Genomic DNA, 18,240 nt, shown 5'->3' with positions numbered 1-18,240 from the left:
TCTGAATTTATAAGAATAAATATTGACATGTTTATTCCCGTTCTAAGAGAAATGGTGGAAGTTATTGTTATTTCTCTAAATTCATTATAAGAAGATTAAATACATTATTAATTTAACTAGCTATAATTTCACTGGAGAAAATTACTGGTCTCAAGACATCTTCTACCTCTGTCAAACTGGGTACCCATACCTAGAAGTGAGTCATGGCCTGATGCTAATATGCAAGGCCAAGGTCTCCATTCTCTGTGTTCTAATCAGCCAGCTTAACATTCTATTTATATTCAATTCATAGAATAATCCAGAGATTAAATATAGGTCAGAGAGATTTTATACAATCCACTGAGAATGAGCTCTTCTGTTTGTCAGGCTGTGATGTTATTCACACTGGCCTTTCTTTGTTCCTCTTAGGCTGATGTATCATAGTCCAATATAAGTGGGTAGAGTTTGAGATTTTTCACCCTTAAAATGGTGTGGCACTCAAGTCAGAATTAAAATATAATTTTATCTTTAAAATATAAACTCATTACCAGGAATATATTGGAGATACAGATATTGTACCATATGTGAAACATGGAACAATTATCTACACACATGTAATAAGTACTCGTTTTCTATGTGCCGTGCTTTGTGCTAAAGGTTGACTTTAGTTAATTCATTTAATACAGCAATTGGATGCAGTGGAAATTGTAATTATTGATATGAAAAAATATTATTTTAGAGAGATCACACAATTTATCCATGGCTATGCTGTTGAATAGATACTACTTTTTTAGCCAGACTTTTATTACAGACATCAAAGTCTTACACCTGGATTAATGTTCATGAATTCTATTTCTAAATCAAAAAAAAAAATAAGATGAATGACTCTGGATCTTTGTAATTTAGTTTCCTTGGAACAAAAGTCAGTCAAGGATATACTGGAGTGATCAACAATTTGTCATAGTTCCAATGAAATAAGCATGTGTCATAACTTTCTTTCAGTTGATATAAATAAGAACAAAGTAGTATGGGTGTGGTTAGGAAAGTATAATGGTATCCCTCTTTCTTAATCATTAAATCTATATTTCTATGCTTTATCTGTGCCATGTCCATCTAGCTACCACTTCTCAGGTTGAATCTCAAATCTCTATACCAATTCTAGACTTCTGACCACAGCCTAGTCCTAATCCCTCACTGCTAACAGTCTTCTCAACATTTACGTTTGACTACCATTTCGTATTTTCCACAAGAAGAAGATGCTTAAAGCTACAGTCATCATTTCTTCTAACAAAGTAGCCCCTATGCTCTCTTTTTTGTCAAAAGTCTTCCAGCTGTCTGGTTTCTAATATATATCACATATTCCTTCCACCTCAGTACAAAAAAGATTTATTTTTATAAATTCACTGTTTAAATGCCTTTGCTATGTTCTCATAAGTCAGAGCTAAGAAATGTGCATACATGGGCATACATGGAGTATAGAATGATAGTCAGTGAAGACTTGGAAATGTCAGACAGTGGGAAGGAGGTTAGATCAGTGGATCTCAACCTGTGGGTCATTACCCACAGGAACTGTATTAAAGGGCCATGGCATTAGGAAGGTTGAGAACCACTGGGTTAGATAATGAGAAATGTACATTATTCAGGGGATGAATACTCAAGGTCTAGACTTTACCACCATAAAATATAGCTGTGTAACAAAATTGCATTGAGCCCCTTAAATGTATATAAATAAATTTATAAATAAAATAAAATAAAAAATAAAAATAAATAAGAAAATGGTGTTTTGTTCAAGGAAGGACAGGATATGGAGGTGATACAATAATACCTAATGGAAGAGGCAGGAATACCTGACCCTGCTGCCTTCCACTAGTCTACCTCTTCCACTAGCATACCACTGCCTCAATGGTAAACCAAGGTACCTTTCAGGCATTTGGAGTTAGAAAAATGGCTTAGAAAACACGAGTAAAAGCCACATGTTTCTCAGCTGATATTTAAGGCCTTTCCCAATCTGGCACTAGCTTGGCTTGGCACCTGCAGCACAGTGATTAAGGCACCAGCCACATACACTGAGGGTAGTGGGTTCAAACCCTACCCAGGCCCATCTGACCCAGGCCAGTTAAACAACCAATCTGGCACTAGCATAAAGATCTTCAAAATTTTTATGTCCCAATAGTAACTCCTGAACCCCATGCATCTACCAAAATGTGGACCACTAATTCCCACATCTAGGTGATTGTTCATTCCAGACACAGATGCTTAAATGCCCAGAGACCCATGAGGCACATTCTGGCCACAGGGCAACCTGTTTTTTTGTTTTTGTTTTTGAGTTTTTTATTCCAGTTCTTAGGGTCCCTTATCTTCATAGCTAAATATGATACGCACAGAGAGAGCCATATGCTTCTGTGCCCATTAAAATAATCAAACAGGACCACAGAATGAGTAGTATACCCTCAATACACCAGGTTGACATGACTTTGACTGAAATGAGATGGTGGTCTTCCCTTAGGTTTCCTCTCTATGAAATCCATTGATATTCACATCATGGTAGACTTTTTCTATGTTCCTTCTACCTGGTGTAATGATCTAAATAGAATTTGAATGCTGGAGAAACTTAGAAGTTATTATATCAGCATGTTTACTACAAGTTCTATTGTAGCCTGCACAAAATAGCTAAAGCATAATAAGCAAGACACATTGCCAGCAGGCAGATGTTTAATGGTGTGACGCAGGGAGTGTCAAGTACCTGAGCACTGGCAATATCTGTTTCTAACAGTGCTATTCTCCAGTTTAAAGAGTAAGAAGGTGAGGCTGCTCTCAACTGATAGGTCAAGAAAGTTAATATTAAAAGCAGAAAACATACTGCAAAACACTGAAATGGAGTAAAGGAGTGAGTGTCGGCCATATATTCATTCATAGATCAAAGTTTCTAGAAAACAGAGGAAGATGATGAGGTCTGCTTATAGGCAACGGAACAGACTTTTGTTCTATAAGTTTCTCCTTCTCACGATGCAATTAAGTCTAGAAATGAGCCCTGTGTCTTCTCCCTTGAGGCCCCTCTCTTCCCAATTTCTTTGTCTTTCTATAGGTGAGCTCTATTTTGGCTTTCTGACACATGAGTTTCCTATTTTCAAGAGGCAAACCTTTATGGCTAATGAAATATATTCTAGGGGGGCATAAACAGATAATTACCTTTTCAAAGATTCAAGCCTGAAACCACCCATTTACTGAGGCAGAAGACCAGAGAAGTAGAGCTGCCCAAGGGAAGCCCAGTAGAAGCAGATAGATGTCACCTAATTTAAGTCTCTGAATGAACTTCTAGTTAGCTGTATGTGGGTAACAGCTATGCTGATCTTCTCTGAGGAACCCTTTCAGTGGCCATTTAGGGGAACCAGAGTCCCCTGAACCTCTAGGGGTGACCAAGTCATCTCTATTTGCTCAGGACTTTCCTGGTTTTAGCACCGCATCATGGGAAAATGCTCAAACCAAGAAAACTCTACTTCTGATCACCATGAGAAATGCTTTACTTTTTCTACAATGTATTATACAACTATTACATTTTGTATTGTATGATAGATTTTATTTCCTTGCTTATCTTTTTTTATTTCTTTGCTTTTGTTGTTGTTGTTGTTGTGACAGAGTCCTACCCTATGTCCTGAGCAGAGTGCGATGGCGTCATAGCTCATTGCAACCTCAGACTCTGGCTGTGGGCATCCCGCTGCCTCAGCCTCCAGAAGTCACTGGGATTACAGGGGCTTGCCAAGGTGCCAGGCTGGGTTTTTCCACAGTTTTAGGATTTGGGATCTCACTCTCACTCAGGCGAGTCTTGAACTCCTGAGCTCAAGCAATTCTCCCTCCTCAGCCTCCCACAGTGCTGAGATTACAGACATGAGCCACCATGCCCAGCTGTATGCTAGATTTTAAAATAAATTAAGACACATTCCATGATTCTGTGATTATATTAGGATGTTATGACACAATCTGCATTTTTCAAATGAGGCATTAAGACTCATAGGTTTAATGGCCTGACCAAATTCACACAGCTAATAAGTGATAGAGTCAAGACTTAAAACCAGGCCTTCTAATTCTAAGTTCTAGGTACTTATCAATGTATCATATCAGTCTTTTCCTCAGAGACAATGTAGGATTTTCTCTTCCTTAATTCCCATTGGCCAGATAGAAGAAGTGAAGATATCATCTGCCCTCATTTAGTGTTTTATCTCTAATTCGTATCCTTCGGGTTGTTTTCTTCCCTCTCATTGTCATGATCACTCAGTAGTTATTGTTCAACCACTATGTTCTCAGAATGCCTGAATCATGTTTCATAGGATGTAAGTTACAGGTATATTATTATTTATTTATAGATACGTTTCAAGTTATAGGTATAATATTCAAAGATTAACACATTTAATACCGTTAGTCAGTTGGACTTTCAGTTTATATTTGCAAGCTATTTTCATCTTCTGTCCTCCACATTCTCTGAAACACTATTGTCCGACACAGTCTCTTGTCCAAGATGCTATTGTACTGCTTCTTGGTCTGCATTTTCTCTTCCATATCCACATGTCAAAATTACATCCATTTATCAGGAAAATATGAATCAAAACCACAATGAGGTATCATCTCACCCAGTTAGAACAGCTATTATCAAAAAGAGAAAAAATAGTAAATGCTGGTGAGGATGCAAAGAAAGGGGGAATGCTTGTACACTATTGGTGGGGATGTAAAGAAGTACAGCTATTACGGAAAACAGTCTAAAGTTTTGTCAAAAACCTAAAAATAAAACTAAAACCATCATTCAATCCAGCAATCATACTACTGGTTATGTATCCAAAAGAAAGGAAATCAGTGTATCAAAGATATATCTGCATTCTAATATCCATGGCCACTATTCACAACAGCCAAGATTTGGGAATAAACCTACATGTTGGCAGGGCATGGTGGCTCATGCCTGTAATTGCAGAATTCTGGGAAGCCAAGGAAGGTGGATTGCCTGAGCTCATAAGTTCCAGACCAGCCTGAGCCAGAGCAAGACCTTGTCTCTAAAAAAATAGCCAGGTGCTGTGGTGGGTTCCTATAGTCCCAGCTACTTGGGAGGCTGAGGCAAAAGAATTGCTTAAGCACAAGAGTTGGAGGTTGCTGTGAGCTGTGATGCCACAGCACTCTACCAAGGGTGACAAATTGAGACCTGTCTCAAAAAAAAAAAAAAACCTAAGTGAATGGATAAACAACACAGACACATAAAAACACATACCACACACACACACACAAAATTGAATATTATTTAGCCCTAAACAGACTGAAATCCTACTTGCAGTAACATGGATAGAAATGGAGGCAATTATGTTAAGTGAAATAAGCCAAGTGCCACAAGACAAATATCACACATTCTCACTCATATGTGGGAGCTAAAAAAGTAAATTTTATGAGGAGGGTAGATTAATGATTATCAGAGGCCAGGGATGATGTGGGGCTGAAGAGATATTGATTTGACTAAAAAAACAGTTATCAAGAAGAAAAAAGACCCATTGCTGCAGGCAGAATAGGGACTGAAGGCCCCATTTTTGGCAAGGGAAAATACCCCTGGAAAGAGGGAAAAACACAGAAACAAGCTGAGCAATGTGGAATAAAAACAAGTCAGCTAAACCAGCTGCTAAATGTCTTATTTAAGCAGTTTCCTGCTTTTCCTAGAAGCCTGGCCTGTAGGGGATTCAGCTTGCAAACACCGCTACTGGGTCTATGAACACTCTGAAGAAACAATGGCCACAGAGGAAGCTGCATGCAAGGCCTGAGTAGAAACATTAACCAGGCCATCTCCTGCCCAGTCAGCAGTCAAGCAAATACCCATTTTGGAGATTTGTATTTGGCCAAGGCAGAGATCAAGAGAATAGCTCAAGCCCTGAAATACAAATAGGAGGGCTTATATCCCTTAATCAATAGAGGAAGACACCTCCGGGTGGAGATCAGGGAAAATTCATTTGTCCCACAGATTATTCAGAGGAGACTAACACCACTGGCATTTTACTCCACAGTGAACTAGTGGGGATTAAACCTCCCCAAGGAATCTGTGTGTGTGACCACAGACAGGAGGCTGCCCCCACACAATACTCAGGTTTTGGATTTCTCAAGGCTGCTCAGACTCTTAAAGTTAATGATTATAGAAACAATAGGAGCTAATATGCTTACCCAGAGAAACTGCTGACATTTTTGTTCCCTTCCTCAGCTTACCCTCTGGAAAAATGAGCAAATAGCCTTCAATAAAAGCACAGTAGAACCAATATTCGGGAACTTTTGCTGGAACCCCAATAACAGGTGATGGCCTCCTGTATTTCCCACTTTGGAAAATTCTATTCTGTGTGTCCTGTCTCTTTGTCTCTTGCAGCCTCTAACTTTACTTTTTCTTTTTTTTTCTTTTCTTTTCTTTTTTTTTTTTGAGACAGAGACTTACTATGTCACCCTCAGTAGAGTGCTTTAGCATCACAGCTCACAGCAACCTCAAACTCTTGGGCTTAAGCAATTCTCTTGCCTCAGCTTCCCAAGTAGTTGGGACTACAGGTGCCCATCACAAGGCCCAGATATTTTTGTTGTTGTTTTTAATGTTGTTTAGCAGGCCTCTGCCAGGTTCGAACTTGCCAGTCCCAGTGTATATAGCCAGTGCCCTAACCACTGAGCTACAGTGGCACCTAGCCATTCTAACTTTACTTTTCTTCAGTTGATTGCTGCCAGCTCCACAGGTCTTAAAGAACCCTCCCCCCAGAGCAGGACCCTGGCACATTGCTCAATACGTCAATAAGTCAATTCTATTAAAGAATAATTCAAATACTCCCATGACAAACAAAAAATAAATGTTTAAGGTAATGGATATTCCAATTACCCTGATTATTATACATTATATGACTGTATCAAAATATCAAGAATACCCTAAATATATGTATATCATTCACACATCAATAAAAATAATCTGTCTAAAGTCAATTCCTGAAGCATTCCACTGAAAACCAACCAAGTACACCTGTAGTCCCACCTACTTGGGAAGCTATGGCAAGAGAATCACTTGAGCCCAAGAGTTTGAGGTTGCTGTGAGCTGTGATGGCACAGTGCTCTACTGAGGGCTCACATAGTAAAACTCTGTCTCAAAAAAAAAAAAAATACCTCCAAAGTATAGTATTACTTAAGAATTACATATTTGGGGTCTAGTCATTCAATCTATCATTACTTCATGTAGATGATATTTTTCTAGGGGATATTTTGAAATTCTTTTACAAATGCCTTTCTGCAATGTAGATAGAAATATATCTACAGTATTTGTTTGCTATATCTATTTAGACTAATATTCCAGACCAGTACAAAATATCATGTTAGAATCAAAACATAATATAAACACACAATATAACAGAACTGATCCTTAAATAAGCATTATTTATTTGCAAATTATATCAATTTGGCAAAACAGTGAAGCCATCAAATCCTGGGTTGAGGCTGACCTAGTGCAAATCACAGCTGTGATACTTAGACACCGTTTCACCTTCCCCATGTTCATGGTCTCAAAGCTTCAGTTACCTTATCTATAAAAGGTAAATAATAATCATCATAGCTTCCTCAAAAAACTGTTACAGAGATTAAAGGAAGTCATGAATAAATCATGCTTAGATAGGGAATTATTGTAACATTTGAAAAAGTATTAGTTATATCGTTACAGTAATTATGAGTTTGAGAGATTATCTCATTAAAATGCTCCTTTATACGTATTGACCCTATTATATTACAAACTGTAAATTCTAATGAAGACTAAAAACCAAAAACTATCTTAATCTGCTAGTTTTAGATTTAGAACTCATTATATCGAAGAATTAAAATGCAGTTCTAGCAGCAAGCTATTTACTATTTAAGAAAGTATTACAGATTAAATGAATTCATTATTTTAAATAAGTACAGAGTGAGGAGTTACTTACAATGTCCTTACAATCATGCTATTCTGTCAGTAGGGATTATTTTATCGCTCTATCGCACTACTATGTAACATAGAGGAAATCTATGTTACCCACCTTCCTGGAATATGGCATTTATGTATTAAAAGAGACCTTAAAACATAGTCTCTATATTATTTAATGGGAAATATAAAAAAATACCTTCAGTGAACTGCTTATTTTCCTTAATCCTTTTTTTATATATATTAGATATACTCAACTATTATCAATTACATTTTGGAAAGAATCAGCAGGTCAGGAGCCCTGGTATTCCTTACACTTCCATCTTATTTAGTGGGGTTATTTTCAATGTTTTTGATGAACAGCTGGTAATTTTCTAACAAAGCGATTGTTCTTCTCAATGTAACAGATGATATTCTTCATAGTACTAACTGGCACTGTTTGAAGACGGACGCCTTGAACATTGCTTTCATGACATATGTATAAGTGACTTTAATTTGCTACTCTTCCCAATGAAAGAAATCTTGACGGCATTAGGAGATTAAAGTCGATTTTGTGTGTTGTATCTAAGGTTCATTAATTTCCAAATAATCTAAACCCAAAAGAACTGAAAGTGTATAGTAATAAGTAAATGTTCAATGAGAAAATGAACATGGGGAAGGCTTTAGAAGATTATTGTGCTTCAGTATAGTATGTTTTTCTTCAACAAATATACTCTCCTGGGCAGCGCCTGTGGCTCAAAGGAGTAGGGCACCAACCCCATATACTGGAGGTGGTGGGTTCAAACCCGGCCCCAGCCAAAAACTGAAAAAGAAAAAACAAAAAAAACAAATATACTCTCCTTGGGTTTCTTTACCAGGAATTTTCTTTTTCGTTTTTTTGTTTGTTTATTTGTTTTGAGATAGAGTCTCACTATGTCACCCTCGTAAGAGTGCTGTTATGTCACAGCTCACAGCAACCTCAAATTCTTGTGCTTAAGTGATTCTCTTGCCTCAGCCTCCCAGGTAACTAGGACTATAGGTGCCTGCCACAACACCCAGCTATTTTTTGGTTGCAGTTGTCATTTTTGTTTAGCAGACCTGGACCAGGCTCGAACACGCCAGCTTCAGTGTATATAGCTGGCGCCCTACTCACTGAGCTACAGGAGCTGAGCCAAGGAATTTTATTTTTCTGAGACTGGATCATTCTCAGTAGCTGCTATATTAAGTGGGTCCCCCTGTGATGCTCAAAGGCCAGAAGAGAATATGACTAGCACTGGCTTAAGATGTATTTGTAGCTTTTTGATATAGACACTGGAGTGAAAAATGAAATCCTGAATGAGAGACAGAAGGGGGAGAAGACAAAAGTAGCACTGTGCTTAAGCTTATGTTGGTGGTCTTAGTTTTCTAAATTGAGAAAAAAATAGGCCTTGGACGTATGAGACAATTTAAGTCACTAAAAGTGAGATGGACTTACCAAATGCTAGTCTCTTGAAAGTACATGATTTGGGAGTATTTTAAAGGATATCTCAAATACCAGGAGGTAGAGTTAGAGGCTTATAGAAAGTAGGAAAAGGTAAATTTCTTATTGAGTATGTTTTTTGATCAGGAGTCACCTAAAGATGAAAGGAAAAGCAGGTCCATTCTGAGAGCCAACTGGTGCCATGTATATGAGTTACGGAAGGGTCCAATGCCAGGCAGAAACTGGCAAGAAAGTTGTCAAGTCCTTCCCTGAAATGGGCCTGTTATCTGCATCTTGGGTTGATATGGATATGAGGTCCTATTAACTCTCTGAATCTAAAATAGATACCAATCTTCCTTAAGAATAAAACAGTGCCCTTCATGAGTAAAATGTGAATTTGTCCTTGCTTACAATCAGGATTACACTGAGGTTTTACATTCTTCAATACAATTAATAATGAAAGTAAAAATGCAATTTGGGGAAGGAATTTCCTGTCTCCTAAACACCCAAGATGACCTCTATTAGAATAAATAGCAGTTTTTCGTACGTCCGTCAAGAGGGAGGAATATATTCTCTAATGTGACCAGAGGATTGGAAGGGAAAGAGTCTTATACGGTGTTACTGGATCAACTGTGAGTAACACCCAGGCGTCCTTTCTGGGTTCAGGGCCTATTGCAGAGCAAGAAAGAATGTTAAGCTACAAACTCAGGCCAGAAAATGAGATCATAAAAAAGATACCCAGGTATAACTTGGTGAACTATGAACTATTAGTAGCTGGAATGTGACAATTCCATTTTCTTAATTTTTTGAACCAGTTTCATGAATTGTTGCACTATCTATTTAGGAAAAGATGTACTTAAATTATTAATAATCTACCCCAAGGAAACTATGGTATTCATAGGATTGAGTCAGATTATAGATAGTAAATTTTACCTTAATTTCCACAGATAACGTGCCAAAGTGCATTTCCTACTAAAGAGGTCCAGGTCGTAGTGATCTCATCAATCCATGTACTGAAGCAGTCAGCCTAAGGTCTAGTTTCTGTGGCTAGTATCAAAATGTACTCTCATTAGCCCAATGTCTTTCTAAATAGAGAAGATAGCAAGTGCTCTTGAGCAATCTCCAGGAGAACGTTCTCTTGATCTTCAGATCTGGTGGTCGGCCACAATGAGATGGGTGGCTAGGTGGTAACCTTGGCCATAGAAAGCTAATGGTTCAAGAACTTATTCTTGCTTCACAGCTTCCAGAAAGCTGGTGGCTTTATTGCTGTCAGTGTTCTCAAGTAAGAGGTTGTCTGACACCAGTCAAGACATATTGGGTTGTTCCTTTTTTCATGGTTTAAGCAAGCTGAATTCCTTTCAGCTCCTTTAGAGCTTAAAATTGAGTTGCAGGATAAGAATCTTGTTAAATTTGTACAACGTGAGGAACTAATACAGACTATAGGAATGGCACAAGCGAGAATACAGAAGAGGCTCTTCTCACTCCTGCTCTCTCAATTTCATCTTTGAGACACTTGCCCTCAGTAACCCTCTGATACTTTAAAAAAAAAAAAAAATGCTGGCAGCTTAGGCGATTCTCTTGCCTTCACCTCCGAGTAGCTGGGACTACAGGCACCTGCCACAGTGCCCGGCTATTTTTTTCTTGCAGTTTGGCCAGGATCTGGTTCGAATCCACCACCCTCAGTATATGGGGCTGGCACCCTACCCACTGAACCACAGGTGCTGCCCACCCTCTGGTACTCCTAATACTGTCTTGGCATATGGTTTATATGTGACTCTCAGCTTACATATATTACAAAAGTTATCAAAGTTTTATAAAGTGACTAAAAAGTATAAAACGCTAAATTTGTTGATTTCACCAAAATATGCATTTTTTTCCAGGCTTCTCCCTCTTTATTTTCTTTTTCTATTTACCTTTTCTCTCTTGTTCTCCCAATTCCTTCCCCAGGGCTAATGAAGTTTTGTTGTGATGGTAGGGAAAAACAGAATGAAATTTGGCATGTATTTACAACAAAGACAGGAAGTGTACAGACAGTTGAGTAGAAATCAGAAAGCTTCAGGGTGTACAGATGATTCTTCATTGATTCTGGAGAAGGGGGGGAAGGATGAAAGTTGTTTGGTTCTGAACAATGAGGGATGTTGAAGACAGAACCATGAAGCATGTATTAGCATTGTCATGGAAAAACAAGGACCTCCTCTTTTGAAATACTTCTCCAGTCTTAGTTTTTCAGAATAGCTGAAGATGTGATATTGAGAGGAAGTATAGCACTATTTCATTTTATTAAAAATACATTTTTAAAATATTTATAGGGAAAGTAAAGTAAGCAAATCCTTCTGAAAGAGCTTGTGATTGAAGGCTCATATGTAAATTATACCGTGTAGGTTCTTAGAGAGGAAATTAGCATTCAGACAATGACAAATTCTCTTGATAATTGAAAATTACCACTCCCTCCCCATAATATTATAATTCAAAAATCCCTTGGAAGGTCCTTGAAAGAGGCAGTTTCTGAAAAAATATATATATCGAAAGTATCTAGTATCTACTCAAAATGCAAAGATGACCCATGTTAGCTAGATATTTACGTTACATGCAGTTAACAAAAACATGGATGTGGATTAATTCTGTTGCTTTGACAAGGATGAAAGTCCATCTTCAGACATGAGTTAGGAAATGAAACTGTTAAAATGTGATCAATACTGTGGGTAATGACCAGTTGCAGAAGCTGTAAGACCATGAACCAACATAAACCTCCAGGCTCATGACACTATGTTCTAATATATTTTTTAATTAAATTAGAATACAACTTTATTTTCTAAGGTAATTATTTTATTTAATTGGCCAAGTTATTATTTTTAGTAAACTTAAAGCCATACTGTATACAGGGTAGTGGAGAGAGAGGAGTCTGTTTATTATCTAAATTTCCATGGATAATTCATGAATATCTTCTACCACAGCTGAGTTTTATAATTTATTTAAATTCCTATGACATTAGAATAGGAATGTGAGCAATTTTTAACGTATTTATTTTAAGAACATTGAAATTATAGATATAATAGAAATAACACCTTAATCACTTGAGAAAATAAAAATAAAAATGATTCATATATATTATTTTGCAGGAGCCTCAAATGTAACATAAGTAACAGATGTATTTAACAATTCATTTTTAAAACATGAGAGTATTATAACACAGAACTTGAAACCTTTTGCCTAAAAATAACTAAAGATACATTTAAATTTTGCTTCTCTTTACATTGTACACAAATGTAAATCTCAATACTTATAAAACATCTAGTATATACCTATTTGTATACAGATGTATATGTGCATACATATAAACCATGCATGACCTCTGTTCCACAAATGACACTTCAAAAACTTTATTATGAGATGTTCCCTACAGTATTATTTACAATGACACAGAGATAATTTTGAAAGGTCAGCAATAGAAGAATGAATAAATATTACATAAACATTTGAAGATTTTGGCCTCATTTAGAAATAATGAATGGGAACGTTTTGCAAGGCATGGAAGAAGAGACTAGAAAATAGAGCACAAGCAAGAAGCAGAGGAAATATGACATTCCGATTAAGATCACAGACTCAGGAATTAGACCAACTGCACTCAAATACTGGCTTTGCCACTCATTAGCTATCCTAAGGAAAACATTTTCCAGTGCTTTTCACTTGGTTTCCTCATATGTAAAACAAAGATCAAAATAGTACTTACCTCATAGGGCCACTGTAAGGATTAAATGAGTCATTATGTAGGAAACAATTATAAACCAGCATTAAACCAGTACTTATTATTTACATACAGAATGACTTAATTTATGTTAAGCTGTACAGCAGTCACAATGCAAAATTACTTACCTTATATAAGCATAATTATATCTTATATAAACATATGTAAGCACACAGAAAAAGGCTGATGAATATTCATGTCCAAGTGATACAAGTTTGTAACTTTTAGCATGAAAGAGGACGTTCCTTCAGTATTTTCCATGAAGAACAGAATTCAAACTCTATGTTTGCGATTAAATTTAAATACTTTGATAAATCCATTAAATGTAATAGTATGCAACTATGAAAAATAATGCTATAATATATGTTCAGTAAGTGATTGACGTGAACAAAGCTCGTGCACAAATCACAAAGTGATACAAAACATACAGTACAATAATTATATTAATATTAATGTATATAATATCATGTGGTTGCATTTGTATGTAGAATGATAATGGTAACAGTTAAAGGGGTTAGGTAATTTTGACTTACATATATCCATGTATAATTATGCATTAATTATATATTCATATTGCTAGTTTTGGATCATAACCACATCTCTCATTATTTTTAAAGAAAATATTATAAATAAAAGATACTTTATTGTGAAAACAAAAGGCAACAGTGAGGCTAGCTGATTATAACATCATGCAACATCCTGAATTCCACACGAATATGTTGAGAGCACAGCCAAGTGTGATCAAGGAACAAAATGAATTAGAAAGGTCAGGGATGTACTTACCCACCACACACCTGGAGTGCAGGGAATTTGGAAGCATCCAAACCATTGCCACTTACTATTCGAGCCTTAAAAGAAGGAGAAAAAACAAAGCAAACAGGCTTTTAGCACACCTCAGCTGTACGTACGTGAATCTGGAACACGAGTCAACTGCACTGCACACGTAACACCTCGTATGACAGATGCTAAGCAGGGTCCGCTCCAAGTCAAAGCTACCGTGTTTTTATGAGTGGAAGTTTTGAAATTAGCTTTCAGCATTTACCCAAAAGCACTGGCAGAGTCCAGAAAAATATATCATATTCCAAATACTATTTGCCCTTAAAAGTTGATAGGTGCAGTGAAGATCATGAATCCGTCAGGAAGGGCATGGTTAGCCAGACTTGAGAACAGATGCTGTGTTTGACCGCAGCAGACCCCCAGGTTGGCAAGTGTAAGCTAACAGAAGCGAAGCCAGCAAGGTGTGACCTCTTCATAAACGCAACATATCAAGAGCACACTTAGAGGACAACCAAAGAATGGAAAGCTGGGATAACATGCACATTTCACAACTAAAATAGAGGAACTAAAACAGGTCTAGTATGTCACAAACAAACATGGACAGAAGACAAAGATCCCTCATGAGGGGAAGAAAAAGCATGATTTAAAACCTTTTCATCCACAGAACTGCTATCTGAAAGAGAATCAGGAAAAGAAGGGATAGATGTTAGATGAAGTAGTTTTTAAAAAAATCATTTAAACATACACATGAACAAAGTGTTAACATGTTACATTGTTTAAAATCATAGAGCTTTAAGGCTGAACCCCCAGGAAACAGGGATAGTTGGTTCTCATAACTTAAAGAGCTGAGAGATGTCACAGAATGTTTGAAAAGTATAATAGGGTGATTATGGGATTTAACGAAAGATAACATGTCATATTAAAGAGAAGAATTCGTTGAAGAATTAAAAGTCTTGGGCTCAAGCTAGGGCTTTGTTACTTACCAAGGACACTGGGCAAACTAACAAATTCTCTAAAGTCTTGGTCCATCTCTAAAATAAGGTCATAAGTATTTTGCCTGATTGCCTTACAACATCATTGAATGGACCAATTATGATGACTATTTGTGAAAGTAAACCTCAGGGGTCTATATAATTAAAGGCATATTATGAAGGGATTATTTACATATGTATCCTCATATCTTAGATCTTGAGAGAGAAACAATTAAATTGATGCCACCTGACAAATAAGAAAACCGATGCCTGAAGGGGACAAGTGACTTGATGAAGATCACCAAGCTAGTGAATGCCAGAAGTGGTACACAAATCCAGTTCTGATCACTCATCTGGTGTTCTTTAGATCCAATGTTTCAAGTGAGCTGAACAGAACAGTGAAGGGTGATTGGTCCATAGTCTTTAAATGCAGTTTAAGATAAATCACAGGTCCAACACTTTTTAGTTCCAAGTGCTCATGGACCCACATAGGTGAGAACAGACCCCTGAGGGTTTTTTTTAACAGAAGTCTAAATATTGCAGGGTGATAGGACATGATATATTACTACCTTACACAGTACTGATGCTCTTAAATGCCATTATGTAGCTTTATTAGCATAAAGCTGGAGAAACTTCGTCATGAACACGTTGGCTGAATGCTAGAGCTGGAGTGATCTTGGAATTTATTTAGTCGTTTCAAACCCCTTGCTTACATGGATGAGCCCCAGAAATATGAAAAGATTTGCCCAAGGTCATGTAGCTCATCACTCTTACTGATAAAAATCTGAAATGAATTCGTTTACTTGACTCCTTAACCATAGATTACTTGTTACCACATTTAAGTGTTTTTGTGCAGATTTTACAATATCTCAGGATTAGTGAGATATTGTAAAAGGGGTAAGTACATTATTAAGTAATGAGAGGGGTAAGTACCCTGTTAAGTAATGAGAGAAAAATTTATGGCCATCAATACTTCAGAATATTGTAGAAAATATAGCACATAAAATTCAGCATCATTTTAGAATAATAATACACCATACCCAAGAAAATTTTAATCCAAGGATGATTTAAATCACAGAATGACTAATTTCACATAATGTTATCAGTTGATCATAAAATACATATCTGAATAGATACCAAAGAGTCATTTGACAATATTTAAAAACTTTCTCAATAATTGTTTTAAAGCCTTTAAATGGTATTGTAATGGGTTTTCCTTAAGTTTAATATGTTACTTTAAAAGTCATCAAATTATGTGTAAAATATTAGGGGATTGCCATAATCGTTAAGAGGAAAAAAATCATTTCATTTCTGGAAATTCTGGCCAAAATATTAAGCCCTAAACAAAGATAAACAATATGAATATTAGAAAGTAGGATAAAAGGCTGTTACTATTTTCAAGAATCATAATTTTATATCTAGGAATAAAAACAAAATAAAATCACCTAGAAAACTATTAGGATAAATAAAATAAAGAAACTATATATTCAAACCATAAACAAAATAATAATAACAATGTTATTTCCTATATACTAGCCATAGGTAGTTGAAAAACAATGAACTCTAAGATCTGATTTCAAATAACTAATACTTTGAAGAAGCAATTCTTTTTCACTGACTCCTATTCATGTCTGTCTTCCATTTCGACCATCCCACTGAAGAAATATAATCTTTCCAAGGTCATTGTTAGTGCACAGCTGCTAAATCTGCTAACACATAACTCATCAAGGTTTCACTCATTCATTCACTCACTGAATACGTATGTACTAATGATCAATGAGGAATTTTCATTCATTTTGACTCCTGTCTTGTCGTCCTGCTATATTCTCCCCCCGAAATGTTTCTAGATACAGATATGATTATGCCACTCTCCTTTTTAAAACTCAACAGCCATCACCATACCACCTTGAAAGAACATCAAATCCATGCCGACCACATCTCACGACTCATCATTCCTCATTCACCTCCTAAATTTCAGTCACAATTATATTCTCCAAGTTCCATGCTCTTCCAAATCTATGTGATTCTGCATTTGCTATTCCCTTGCTCTAAAACAGCTGTTCTATTTCCTCATCTAGTTAACTACCCGGCATCCACAAAACTCAGCTGAAGAACTCCCCCCACTCCTGGAAACCTGTCACACTTATTCTGGGTTTGTGGTCCTTGTGCTGAGCATTGTGTACTCTGCATTCCTCTCTACTAATGCACATCCTCTGTCCATTTCCTGGTCTGCAATCCTCCTAGTATCGGAGCTCCTTAATGATGGTGTGTTGGTTAAAGCTCTTTTTCTTAGCTTCTACCAATTCCTGAAATACAGCAGATGACCAATACAAACTAGTCAGTACCACTCACCCAGTTGTTAAGTATCTGTAACATTCATCTTATCATACACCACCAAGTTCCACATGTATTAAATAATTAAATACAAAACAACTAAAGTAAAAAAGACAAGCAAAAATAGAAATACTCATTTACTTACTTCAGAATAACCTATTTTATAATTAACCCCATTTTATAAACTGTAATATAAAACGAGAATAGATGTTCAAATTTAAGATAGTATTTTACCAAGTAGACTGCAATAATTGTAAATAAGCATGAAAAAATATATAATTTATGAAAACTATGCCTAATTATTAATATGATGACAAATTAGCAAAGATTAAGTATGTTAATTTTAAGGATCATTCCAAGGCTGTTGAGAATACCATGAATCAAACACTACTATGTATAGCTGATGAGAGAAGAAATAATAATAAAGTTTCAAAAACTTTTGGATGATGTCTATCAATATAGTGTTCAATAAGAAAATTTCCTTCTTAAAAACTGATGCTAAGGAAATTATTTTTGTTACGGGTTGAATCGTGTACCCTCCCCCAAATTTATATACCAAAGTTCTAACCTTCTAATATCTCAGAATGTGGCCTTCCTAGAAAATAGGGTCTCTGTAGACATGATTAGTTAAAATGAGTTCCTCGTAGAGCAGGGTGGGCTTCTAGTCCAATGTGATTAGGTTATTAATGAAGAAGCAATTTCAAGACAGGTGCATACACAAGCAGTAAATCATATAAAGACTGGAGTGAGGCAGTCACAAGCCAAGTGATTGCCAGAGACGTGCAGAGAAGCTCAGTAGATCCTTCCATAACACCTTCAGAGGGAACACGACACTACCAACTCCTTGATTTTAAACCTTCAGTCTCCAGAACTCTGAGAAAATAAATCTCTTTTTATTCTAAGCTGCTCAGCTTCTGATACTATGCTATGACAGCTCTAGTAAACTAATATAATTTTAAATACTGAAAAATAAAATTAGAGAACTATGAAACTCTAAGGAAAGAAATAGCTGAAAATGTTAACAAATGGAAAAACATACCATGCTCATGGCTGGGAAGAATCAACATTG

At 36.4% G+C, this 18,240-nt stretch overlaps 1 protein-coding gene across 1 annotated transcript in view; it reads right to left on the bottom strand.

Annotated features, from left to right (window-relative positions):
• UNC13C (unc-13 homolog C) overlaps window positions 1-18,240 on the bottom strand; it is a 527,267-nt gene that overhangs the window by 399,341 nt on the left and 109,686 nt on the right. The window contains 2 exon segments of the mRNA XM_003784369.1: window positions 13,873-13,937; window positions 14,517-14,539. Coding sequence (XP_003784417.1) covers window positions 13,873-13,937; window positions 14,517-14,539 — 88 coding nt within the window.

Source organism: Otolemur garnettii, unplaced genomic scaffold (assembly GCF_000181295.1).
Source record: "Otolemur garnettii isolate 467f Iridium unplaced genomic scaffold, OtoGar3 scaffold00011, whole genome shotgun sequence".
Taxonomy (NCBI): Eukaryota; Metazoa; Chordata; class Mammalia; order Primates; family Galagidae; genus Otolemur; species Otolemur garnettii.
This window is presented reverse-complemented; position numbering and strand designations above follow the sequence as displayed.